The sequence below is a fragment of the Podarcis filfolensis genome, assembly GCF_964270895.1.
Source record: "Podarcis filfolensis genome assembly, chromosome: 2".
Classification (NCBI taxonomy): Eukaryota; Metazoa; Chordata; class Lepidosauria; order Squamata; family Lacertidae; genus Podarcis; species Podarcis filfolensis.
In genome coordinates this window covers 48,818,028-48,830,750 of record NC_139605.1, presented here as the reverse complement: position 1 = coordinate 48,830,750, position 12,723 = coordinate 48,818,028, and the positions used below count along the sequence as shown (strand labels likewise).

At 43.1% G+C, this 12,723-nt stretch overlaps 1 protein-coding gene across 1 annotated transcript; it reads left to right on the top strand.

Moving 5' to 3' along the window:
* The first annotated feature begins 4,949 nt into the window (after positions 1-4,949).
* On the top strand, positions 4,950-7,769 carry LOC310754322 (protein BTG1-like). The gene is made up of 2 exons (XM_083596168.1): positions 4,950-6,452; positions 7,123-7,769. The coding sequence occupies exons 1-2, from the start codon at positions 6,335-6,337 to the stop codon at positions 7,473-7,475; spliced, it is 471 nt and encodes a 156-aa protein (XP_083452294.1). The 5' UTR covers positions 4,950-6,334; the 3' UTR covers positions 7,476-7,769.
* Positions 7,770-12,723: the final 4,954 nt, after the last annotated feature.

Genomic DNA, 12,723 nt, shown 5'->3' with positions numbered 1-12,723 from the left:
AAGTATTTGCTTGCATTCCTATTCAGGGTATTTTTTTATTCCTCCTTTTAATTCTGATATTTTGCAAGGCGACTTTCAATCTAAGCAATAGTAAAACTCCCCACATTATTACAATGTGCTGAAGCAGAATTATATCTGGCAACCCTCTTCCAGTCACGTTGTGCTCCTACCACTCTCAGCTAGGAACTATGGAGATAGTTGTTGTTTAGTCGTTTAGTCGTGTCCGACTCTTCGTGACCCCATGGACCAGAGCATGCCAGGCACTCCTGTCTTCCACTGCCTCCCGGAGCTTGGTCAAACTCATGTTTGTAGCTTCGAGAACACTGTCCAACCATCTCGTCCTCTGTCTTCCACTTCTCCTTGTGCCCTCAATCTTTCCCAACATCAGGGTCTTTTCCAGGGAGTCTTCTCTTATGAGGTGGCCTAAGTATTGGAGCCTCAGCTTCACGATCTGTCCTTCCAGTGAGCACTATGGAGATACTGAATAATTTAACAAGGGTCCTTTACCACCCTACGAGCAAATTTGTCAAAAGCTTTTGTAGTCTCAAATCCACTTCATCAGAAAAATTAACCAATAAACTGAAACTGACACGGGGACAAACAGAAGAAGACGCCCGGTATGGCTCCCCTTTATCACGTACACAGCCCAACAAGACAATGACAATAATCCACCAACAGAATACAAATCAATATGGCTAACCTGATCCAAAACAGCCACCCACCCCACTCACACATGAAAACAAAGATCACCACAGCCAATCACAAACAAACAACCACACCCTAGGCCAACCCCAACCTCTCTCACCACCGAAGGAACACAAGTGAACAGCACAAGCAATGCTGACACCAAACCCTACATACATTAATCATAACAAAAACATCGCCACCCGACCCCACCCCCACCCATCTTCCCTCCCTCCACCCCTTCTCTTTTTTTCTCCCCCAATGTCTCAACAAATGAAACGGATTTGTAGAAATGTTACATGGAAAAAATATGAGAGACGGTACACTTACTTCTGTAAAACAAGAAAATCTTTAATAATAAAAAATAAAACTTTTTTTTAATCCACTTCATCAGATCTGTGTTACTGAGTGTGCTACTTGATCTATGAAAGGGTGATTCTCTGACTGCACAAAGATCTTAGCAAACTGTACTGAATCAGGCCATTGGTTCACCTAGCTCAAACTCCGTATAGTTTACAATCAAGTTTTCAGATAGCCCTACTGAGATTCCAGCAATTCAACCTGGGCCCACAGAGCTATGGCATTTCCCTTGTCCTGCTCCCCACATTTTGATTATGAATCTCCTGTATGATGTCTAGAAGCCTAAAACAACTTGTGGGCACTGAATTAATTGCCTCATTAACATCTTCAGGTGCTTTTGAGAGCTCTAAATATCCCTCAGTAATGTCACTCAGTTCTGAAGAGGATTCACTCCACTCAGTGAATGAACCTGGTGTATAAAGAAAAACTACCAGCTCTCCATCGGTTACATAAAACATGGGAGTAGCTGTTTTTTAAGTCCTCTTCCAAACACAAGAGTTCCAAGAAATGCACGTAGAGCTTAGCTCTACAGCAAACTCCCGCTTGCTCAAAGGTACTGTGGACAAGAGGCAGGAGATATAGACAGGTTATAGGTCCAAGCCTGTATCAGGCAAAAAAGAATCATTTGTCAGGGACAGAAGTCATTACAGTGGTACCTCAGGTTACAGACGCTTCAGGTTACAGACTCCGCTAACCCAGAAATAGTACCTCGGGTTAAGAACTTTGCTTCAGGATGAGAACAGAAATCACACGGCGGTGCAGCAGCAGTGGGAGGCCCCATTAGCTAAAGTGGTACCTCAGGTTAAGAACAGACCTCCAGAACGAATTAAGTTCTTAACCCGATGTACCACTGTATTTATAAACTGTAGAGTCAGGGGAATTAGGGGAATAGCAGTATATTTGCACTGGCCATCCTTGGCTGTGGTAATAATCCCTTCAGAAGTTGCCTGCATCAACTTTTTGTTGAAAATGACAGTTCTGTGTCTTCAGCTATATTATATCTGACACAATGACCTAGTCCACTTAGAACATCAATAACATTTGTACTTCCCAACACACTATTTATAGTTATCCTAAACTGAAAATACTTTGCAGGCTTCCCTCTTCCATTAGCTGCATATCATAAATATATCATGAGGTAATTATTTCACCTTCCTTTTGTGATGAAAAATCAAGACAGATCTGGACAGAAAATGAGCTGACTTTCAAGTATATACGAGGGTCTTTTACATTGGGGTGACTAACCCACAGTCCACGAAGAGGTTTTGGGAGACCCCTGAGAATCCCAGCGTAATTCTGTAGCTGCTTATTTTTTACAAACAGTGGGTTGTGTGTATGTGTGTGTATATATGGGTGTGCATATATGTCTTAATCCGGGTAGATCCATTGAAATCAATGGACCTAAGTAAGCCACATCCATTAAATGCAATGGGTCTCCTCTGTTGATTCCCTTCACTTTTATTGTTGTTAATTACTTTCATTGGGCTTCTCCAAGTGCCTTTGGGCCCTTTTTTAGAAGTCAACTGGGGCTTCCAATCTCTCCCTTCCAATCTTTTTTTCTTCTGTAGCTTCCTCTGGGTGCTATTAATAAAATTTGTTTTGAGGGTGTCCTAAAGAACAGAAACCACAGCTCTGCAGAACAAAAATGGGCACATAGATTTGAAGCTCAGCCTTCTCAGTCCCCAAGGAATTTATGATCTGTTCAGCTGCGTAAGGAACCGTGTACATTTCCCAGTGCTAACACATTATGAAATGCCACAGCCTTCTGTGAGAGTGCCAACATTCCTCATGCAGTATCAGAATAAATGCCTCATTCAAAATACTCGGCAACTGCAGCTTCTACTGTCGTGCCATGTATTTGTGAATTACTACAGTATCTGTGAGTCACACTTCCTTCGGTCACGCTCCAAGTAGCACAAGATGTACATCAGCCTAAATTAAGTTTATACACTTGATGATGAAGCCTGCTGCGTAATCTGTTTCTCTTATCCAGTAAGCCTTGGTAACAGTAATGGATTCTTTACTGAATGAACAAACCAAAGGACATTGTAATGTGTTATTATTCTAATAATATTTGGCAAATATCCTAAGTGTATTGAATGCTTTAGGTACATTATGTCAATAATCCTGAGAAGAGGGGTGGCACTTCTGTGGTGGGTCAGATCAGGTGTGCCTAGTCACTTCAAGCAGGCTGCCAAGACCTCAGCAAAACCAATTATCTTGAAAGGACACTTCTTCTCAAACTTCCAAGAGTGTCTCTTCTTCCTCTTGTACACCACCATTGCTAGCAAGCTGGAGTGCTCTCTTCCTGTTTCTAAGCACCTCCAACCTGCTAGCAATGGCAATGTACAAGAGACTCCTCTCCTCCCAGCCCAGCACTGCAATGAGAAGTAATATCACTGTCTCTGCTCTTCAGAAATCTCAGGTATGCACAGGTAGTGTTTCAGAAATGCACAGGTAGTGTTTCATTCCCATCATCACGTTGCAGTGGGAGGGGTAGTGGTGCTGTCTCTGTTCCTTAGAAAATACATTTTCCTCCCCTCCCCACTTTCCCTTTCTTCATTATTGCAGCATTTGGAGGGTCCCCTAATGATGCTGCCACAGCAGTCCCAATGTCTTGTTGTTTTTATTTTTCACAGTGAAGCTCCTGACAAGTCACACGCACAATCTTTAATTCCCCAGAGTGCCTCACTCTGAGAAATGAAGAGGACAGGCGAAACAATTCAGAGTTTTGCTTCACCAGCAGCACACCCAATGAGAAAAGCTAACAACAAGAAAGATGTTGTGAGAGTGGTGCTACTGCCAGCTTGGTTGGTAAAGAGGAGGCAACAAGGGGAAAGCAGGCAGACGGCAAGTAAGAGACCCTCCCATTTTTCTAAACTTTGTTCAAAATTTATTAGAGGTTATTGGAAGTGCTGGGGCAGCATACCCCAAAATCTCTTCTTTGCTGCCTGGCAAGAAGGGTAAGGAGAGAATGAGTTCTTTTCTTTCTTTTTGGAAAGATAAAGAAGCCCACTTCCCCCTTCTTATCAAGTTTAGTTCCCTTCCCTACAGTCTAGTAAGGAGAAGAGTGAGTAAACAGAGCAGTGCATAAATTAGTGGTGGTGTAGGGCCCGTCAAGAGGGTTGTGAAGTGAAAATGCATATTTGTACGGTCTGTATGCCAGCAGTATGTATGTGACCACTTTGGCCACAACCACTGCTGGCTCGTGGCCTTCAAAGGGTTAGCTAACCTTGAACATTGCCCTCAGACCAAACCCCTGAAGCTTGTATTGTTATTGCCATAGCAAATGGTGTACTGGGGCTAAAAAAGATTTTCTTGCCTAAAGTCACTCATTAAATTTTCAAAATTTTTCATACAGATGACTACCATCTAACTTTTTTCAAGAAGTAGTATCTCAATAAGTTTCCTCTGGGGAAACCATTTTAGTCTGTAGCAGCAAAAACAAAGATGACTCTTGTGACACCTTAAAGCAGAACTTTCCAAATTTTTCATGTTGGTGACACACTTTTTAGACATGCATCATTTTGCGACACGGTAATAAAGTTTTACTAGCAAACCGGAGATTAAACTAACCCCTTATAAGATAGAGACACACATCACACAACACGTACTGCAGCCGACACACTGTGTCACGGCACAGAGTTTGAAAAGCTCTGCCTTGAAGACTACTACATTTATTACGCAGCAAGTTTTCATGGATCAGAGTCCACTTCATATGGAAGAAAGTAAATGTTATATCGGAGATAACAAATGGAACCCTTAAACTGCATGATTGTGCCACAGTATTCCCCCCACCAAACTATAACTATTCATCTCATGTGCAAATATATGATCTTTATTCACAGACCGTATCACAAAAACGACAGATCTTATACTACTATGAAAGCCACTATGGCGCAATATGGATCCCTAAGAATTCACTTGTTTATACAGGTTTCTCTACCCGCTCCTGCAAACCACACCCACATTCCACAAAAGCGACAGATCTGGTGAGCTGCCTTGGGACAAAAACATAGATCTGGAGCACTGATCCTCACGGGAGTTTCTAGACTTTCACACAGGTCCTGCCACCACCAAAAAAACCCCCATGAGGTGCCACAGACATGACACTAAAAACATGGTGATCCACGGGTATCTCTTGCTGGTGGATGGGGGGGGTGAATAACGAAAATTCAAGAGCCTTTGACTTACTAGATCCCCTTTTACCCAGACCTTCCTTTATGCATCTTGCGAACCGCCCTGAGGGTATAAGGCGGTATACAAATTTAATAAACAATAACGAGCCGCTTCCTTCGCTTTTACTCCACAGCAGTGGACACACAAAGATAACTGTATGACCTGATAACAATGAGAATAACTTGAGATAATAGGCGTCTTTGCAGCACTCCTGTGGAGCCTCCTGTGCTCGGATTAGTCATGTTGCCCCCTCCCTTTTCCCGCCTCCTGGGCGCTTCTAATAAGTCACGTCCCGCAGCGGGCGCCCGCGCTCCCTCCTCTGTGGCTCCGAAGGCGCCACGCTCCTCCCTTGCCAGCGATTTCCAGGCACCGCAGATCAGACCCACCATCCCCAAAAGGATCGGCAGTCTCCCTCCCCCTCCCTTCCAGCCTCTCCGCTCCCTCATCCCACCCCCGCCAGCGGCTGACTCAAGAGGCGCCGCCAGACTGACGCAAGGAACAAATAAACTTGCCCCTTCCGCGCTTCTCCCATTGGTAGAAAACCAGGCCCGCCCCCTCCCAAACTTTTCCTGCTGCGCGGAGTTGCGGGGGGGGGGAGAGTGCGAGCGGAGGAGGAGAGGGGGAAGGAGAGGCTCCGTCAACCGCCACCTTCCACCGACTTCCTCGTTGCCCGCCGGCCAATCAGGAGGCTGAAATGTCCACCCGTCGCCCAATCCGGAGGGGCAGCTCGGCGTCGGCGACGCGGAACGCCCGGTTTCTGTGATGTAGCGGCTGGGGGGGCGCGGCGTCATTGGCTGCCTGGTGTCCCGGCCCCTCCCGCTGAGTGTGGCGGCGGTGGGTGGGGGGGAAAAGGCCGCCTCTTGTCTGTGCGTCTCGATCTGTTTACTCCTCGCGCAGCTGCGGCAGCGCGGAGTGGGTGGCGGCAGCAGCAAGGGAGAGTCGGCGGCGCGGATCGGCACCTCGCAACACCCCCGCTTATCTCCCTCCCTCCCTCAGCTCCTCCGCAGCAACGAAGCCAACCCCCACCCCATCCGCCCCCTGCGCGCGCACACACACAGAGTGTGGGGAAAGATAAGGACCGAGTAAGGCCGCGAGGGAACTGTGGAGGGCCATGAAGACGGAGATCTCGTCCGCTGCGGGCTTCATCACCCGCCTCCTTCGGACGCCCGGCGGCATCGGCGACGAGGAGCTGCGCTGCTTCAGCGAGTCCCTCCAGGAGGCGCTGCGAGGTGAGGCGGCGGCGGAGGATAGGGGCGCCCCCATGACTCCCAAACCTCTCTCCCCCCCCCCACCCAGCGCCGTTGTTGTTGTTGTTGTTGACGACGACGACGAGTTGAAGAAAAAGAGTCCCGAGAACCCCTCAGCCGTCGCACGCGGGGGGTAGGGGAGTCGATGCCTCCCTCCTGCCACAAAGAGAAAGCCACCCCCCAAAAAGAAAGAGCCCCCCAACGAACAGAGCAGCCTCTCGTCGCTTCTCTCTCTCTCCCCCGCCCCCCCATTCCCGGGTTGGATTTCGAAATATCTTTCCCCAACTCCTAACTGTCCCTGGTATGGGGTTCTTATGGACCACTTTTCCTTTCTCCTTTCCCCCCTCCCCCCCCAACAAAAACCCCCACTTCTCAACGATTAAGGAGCTTAAATTCGCCTCAGTTTGAGCCTCTCCGACTTGGAGGGGGAGGCTGCCGACCTGTCTCCTTGGCAGCCCTCCTTTACTTTCATTGATAACAGTACTGCCGTCCTCGTTATTTGTGTTTCTAAACAGGCTCCCCCCCCTCCTTTTGTCGTTTTCTCCTCTGTGTTTTGAATCCCTCTTCAGGCAAGACAGCTGAAGGACGGGGACTGTGTGCCAGAGGCTGTAACTCTTCTTCCTCTTTCCTTTGTTCCCCCCACCCTCTGCAGACCATTATAAGCACCACTGGTTCCCCCTGATGCCTTCCAAAGGCTCAGGATACCGCTGCATTAGGATCAATCACAAGATGGACCCCTTGATAGGAAAGGCAGCGGGTATGATCGGACTAAGCCACGAGAGACTCTTCCAGCTCCTGCCCAGCGAATTAACTCTTTGGATCGACCCCTTTGAGGTGTCCTATCGCATTGGAGAAGATGGGTCGATCTGTGTCCTCTATGAAGGCCCTCAGCCAGCAGTGAAGAATGCCAAAGCTCTTGAGAGCATGAGCAGCTGTAAAGAGGAGTGGAGAATTGGCAGAGCCAGCCCTTCCAAAAACTACAACATGATGACAGTTTCCAGTTAAAAAAATTAACATTCCCTGTACAATGATGTATGTATGTATCCCGCTTTGATAATGAAGTTAGATGATGTAATTGATATGTTGATTTTCACCCCATAGTCATTAAAGTTGTAGTAGTACTGCCAAATTCTTTGTTTTGTGGCCAAGGGCTAATGTATAAAAACAGTTCTTTAACTGTGTACTTTTTCTGGATTGTATACTGTAAATGAAATTGTACAGTCAAGATGATTGTTTTACAGATTTATATTTTGGAAAAAAATCCTTGGCTATTTGTAATAAAAATGAAATTAATTTAAATCTTTTTTTTTTTTTTAAACAATGGCTTTTAGTTTGCAGTAGCTATCCCCTACCACCTCTACATTTATTGAGCAATAATTGGAGGGGGGATAGGGAGGAGGCAATGTGGGTGGTGGGAATTAGAAACTCTGACCAACTGGAATTTTTAAACCTCTCTAGTGACTTGGCAGCGCAGACTATTTCAGGATCATAAACACAGCTGAACAGAACAAATATGAATTGTCTAATGTAAATATCCAGGCCAGCTTTTTATTCCCAAACAGCTGTCATGCATGGAATCAAATTTCTTGGAAGTAAAGTTCTAGAAATTTACTCCATAGTTCTTTCCCACTTGCCCAAGAAAATACCTTTTTTAACATCTATTTACACCAATAAATATTAGATAAAAATAGGTCAGTTAAAACTGAAACGTATTTTGGTTTATATAACATCACAGTGAAATAATCTAATGTGTACAGTATGTACATTACAGAATGTACAGTAATTGTTGTTAAAGCTTTTCTAGAATATCCTGAATCTAGGAATCTGCTGCTCTAAATTGAAATTATTGTCTTGATCCCAAACACCTTTTGTGGAACTTCCATTCATTTCAGTAGGAGTTATTTTCATATAAAGTTTTTGGGATTAGGGTGCAAATTTAATGTTAGCGTGCTGCTTCATGTTTTAAAACATTTTAATCTGTTAACTACTAACTCCCCTTTTTATTTTCTATTTAAACATGTTTGTCATTCACTAAACATTAAACACGACTCAAAATTAAGTTTTTCTGCCCTGCCCCAACAGTCTCCAAAGCCAAGAACTGATCCAAAAGACTACCTTAGATACGCCTAAGGCCTTTGGTCATGCTAAGTGGAATTCTTAGTAGTTTCTGAAAGAGAGCAATGTAGACTATTAGCACATCAACAAACCTAGCAAAATATCACATTAGCATGGTAAAAGAGAAAGTTAAGGGGGCAAGTCTGGGCAAATTCAAAGTGATACTTCCAACTTGGCTGAAAAGGTAGTGGGAGTAGGAAAACTTTTTTAAGTTTAACATTTGATTACGGGAATCTAATGCCTGTTTTAAGTAAGAGTTCCAATAAAAGCTATTTTTAAAACTTAGGATGTAACATTTCAAAATACATAATAAAGTCTGCTTCTGAATAATATATTTCAAGAGATTGGTTCAATTATCTCTTGTTAGCTGACGACAAAGCCCAGTGAATTCAGTGAGGCTTCTCAGTATGAAGACTTTGGACTGGAATTTCAGTTAACAACTCTGTGCATTGATAACAAAACAAAACTTCCTGAAAATCATTTTATTTTTATTAAGTTAACACTGCTGATTTTTATTGTATTGCAATGATTTTTGGTTCTTGCCAGTGAACCAAGTCGCATGAAAGTTATGGTGAGGACCAGACGCTGGAGAGAAAACAGAAAAATAATCTAATACATCTTTTGTTTTCAGACAGGGAAACCTCAGTCTAACTGGAGCTCAAAGAAAGGGAGCAGGGGAACCTCTATTACTGTTAGACAGGTCTGGTTCTGGAGTTGGGTGGCCTGGGGGGGTGCTATCAAAGCCACATTAAAAAAGCACTACATGGAGCATCAAATTAGAACATTTGATGTTTCTCAACCCTCTCCCTGGAGGAACAAAGATTCTGTTACATTAAAAGGCAGCCATGGCTCCCCCGAATACCAGTGTTGGGAGCAAGAGCCCACAGCAGACCATGTAGATGCTGGAAGGTTTATAAAGTGTAGGTGCCAAGAGAGATGGGGAGGAACAATCTATTCAACTACAAAAGCCCTAACAGCATCCACCAGGCTTTGGCCAACATCACTCACAAGAAACATCTCACCCTTCAGGCAGCCATAACAGTCTCTGGATTGCTTGGCATTGGTGCCACACATGTCCTTCAGCCATTCACAGAAGAGGTCCTTGTCCTTTAGCACTAAGAACTGCCCCAGAACCACATAAGCCTTGTCATAGTCTGTCTTCCAGCTTCCAAGTACATCTCAGTCCCAATGATTCTGTCTGGTGGTCATATTGCCTGCAGCTCTGACTGCGTTCTCACCTCAGCTGTCGCTCCTGCGCCCACCCCCTGAAATTTCATTTTAGGCTTCTGAATAAATGTATGTTAGTGGGTGGCCTATAGGTTGGAAACATTTCTTGTTGGAGCATATTTCCAAGATCATGCTTTAAGCTGTGAGCCTTATTTTTTTATATACCTAAAACCAGGAATATTGATTGGCAGTAACAACAGTTTTTCTATTAGATACGGGTATTATACATAGAAAATCAAGAAATTTGAATTTTAAGTAACATAAAGGCAATCTTCTGATACCAAGACTCTGAACATTTTACAATTACCCAAATGCTTTCTTATGCTCTCATAGACAGATCCACGAAGGAGAAGACCTTGTTCTACCATTATTGATAGAAGTAGTTTGGTTCAGAATATCAACTAGAAACAGGAGGACTAGAGAAGTCCTACTTGTGGCCTTCCCATAGGTGTCCATTGGTCACTGTGAGAACAGGATGCTGAACTAGATGGAACATTGGCCAAATCCAGGAGGCTGTTCTTATGTTCCTTGGCAAAATGATTTCTGATGTGAGTTACAAAGCAACAGTTCTGTTACTGTATGTAAGGAGAGCTGGATTGTTACCTAATTCAGAGAGGCATTTTAAACACTCTCCTGTGCAAGGCAAAATGCTGCAGTACCATCTTATACATGCCTACTTAGAAGTAAGTTCCATCAAATTCAGTGGAAAACTTGCATTGGCAGCTGAAGAGTCACAAAAAATTATGGGTGGAGTTCAACATGGTGCAAAGGCAAGCTTTCCGTTAGCGCAAGGCTATCTCCTTGTGCCACAAATACACCCCCCTCCCCTGTGTGCCCCCGAAATACGTTCTAGGAGTTCCCCCAACCCTCTGAAGCAGAAATGGAGACCATGCAAGGTGTGTGCATGGGAGCCAAGAGGTGAGGAAATTCCTGTTGTGCAAGTGAAAATTGTTCCACTTAGACATTTATTTAGTTGACTACCACCTTGTGTTTGTAATATTTATTACCAGTAGGTTGTAAATGTGCATGTAAAAGGTACACATGCTATCAAGGGGAGATAACCAAATGGGAGATAACCAACATTAGTCATACTCACAGAAGACTCGTTAAAATCAATGGACAAATTGGATTTCATCCTATATGGGTACAGAGGATTTCACTTCATAATATGTATGAGTTTCTAGGAAATTCTGTCAAATTTATAAGAATATATAACCTTAAGACTGGTCTTAACTAGGGTTTGAAATATATATATGTTTACACAGCAGCATGGAATTCCATATGATGATTATTTATGTTTGATTTTAGCCTTGAGACACCAAAAAGTGCTATGTATTCAATTTACTTCCCTAAGTGTAAGACTTTTTTCTGAATTAGATACCTATTTGTCTTCAAACGTTATGTGTTGTAATGCAATGTTCTATATTAGTTCCTTCGTACTGCAATCCTCTCAGAGTAAGTCCCATTGAATATAGTGATATTCTTAGTAAATATGTATGGGATTGCGCTATCACTAGAATTTCTCTGCTAGTGTTATTGTAGATATAGTTCTAGTAAAAGCACACACTTAAAAAGCTAATGTAGTATAATTATAAACTACTTCATTAGGCCAACTCATGTTTGTTTAATACACACAAGGGTTGGGGAAAGATTTGGTACAATGACATATTTAAATCTACCTATCTACTTATATAAAAACTTGCATAAAATTAAGGAAATAAAAACAAGATCAATTCTGACAGAAATGATTGTGTGAAAAAATATTATGTGAAAATAAGTGATGGTAGTATTTACAACATAATTATTAGTCTTTATGATCTATCTTGTAAAATCTACACCCAAAACCAGAGAAATGCTGTAATTTTAATATTTATTAGGTGACACCCACTTACGACTGTCCACTGAAAAAAGGAATCTGCCAGCAGAACAAGGTCATTTTCCAAACAAGGAAGGCCATTTCTGCCGATACTCTTCCCACCCTCTGCAGCACCCTGATGCATCTAAAAGTCTGTCCAGTTATCTAGAATTTTGATGTGTGTTTTAATCTGTTTTAAGTTTATCACTGATTACATTTTAAAAAAATGCTTTAAATAGTTTTTTTTTAACAATAATTTTACGGTTTTCTTTTTTGCAAACTGCTTGAGGGTTTTTTTCCAATCAATCAATATAGACATTGTATGAAATAATGATAAATAAAACAGTTCCAGAGGGCTAGAGATGAAAGTGTGTGGGGGGGGGGAGTGTCACAAAAATGACCCCCTTCCCCATTCTGCTAATGAGACTGCTGCCATCTATGAGTGGACAGTCGTCATTAAATGTCATTGAATGTCAGCCAACAGAAAAGTCCAGGAGAAAGGAATAAAATCCAAATGTAAAAGCTAGACCAAACAACCAGTGTGGAAAAAGCTGGAGATGTTTTACATATGGTGGAAAGTAACAAGGGTGTGAGTGTTTGTGTGGTTTTAAAACAGCAACTCTGCTACAATATAAATCCCAACATATTCCAGGGGGGTCTATTATACCATTAGTATCTGCTGCCTTAGATGTTTTGTTTTTATTGCTGCTGTTTTTGCTTCTACCATACTGACGATAAAAGAATTTGGAAGTTCCACAATATAACTGGATGCTGGATGCGAGTAGCTCTTTTGCAATTGAAAATGACTGGTTTGGCATGACTAAGGATTACACAGGAAGAAACTAGATCTCAAAAGGTAAAAGCAGAAAGGGCGGGGGGGGGGGCACTCAGTCAACAGAAACTATGAAGTATCTTTTTTTCTGCAATAACCTGTTTTTTTTTAAGTCATATTTGGGTAGATCCTAATGCAGTTGCTGGAATTCCATGGAAAATAACTGCATGCAATTCAAAACATGGAACGCTCAGCTGTATGACAAACCAAATTAATATTCCTGT

Coding starts and splice junctions, on each gene's coding strand:
- LOC310754322 (XM_083596168.1), top strand. CDS start 6,335: ATGAAGACGGAGATCTCGTCCGCTGCGGGCTTCATCACCCGCCTCCTT. Junction 6,453..7,122: donor CCTCCAGGAGGCGCTGCGAG/GTGAGGCGGCGG, acceptor CACCCTCTGCAG/ACCATTATAAGCACCACTGG.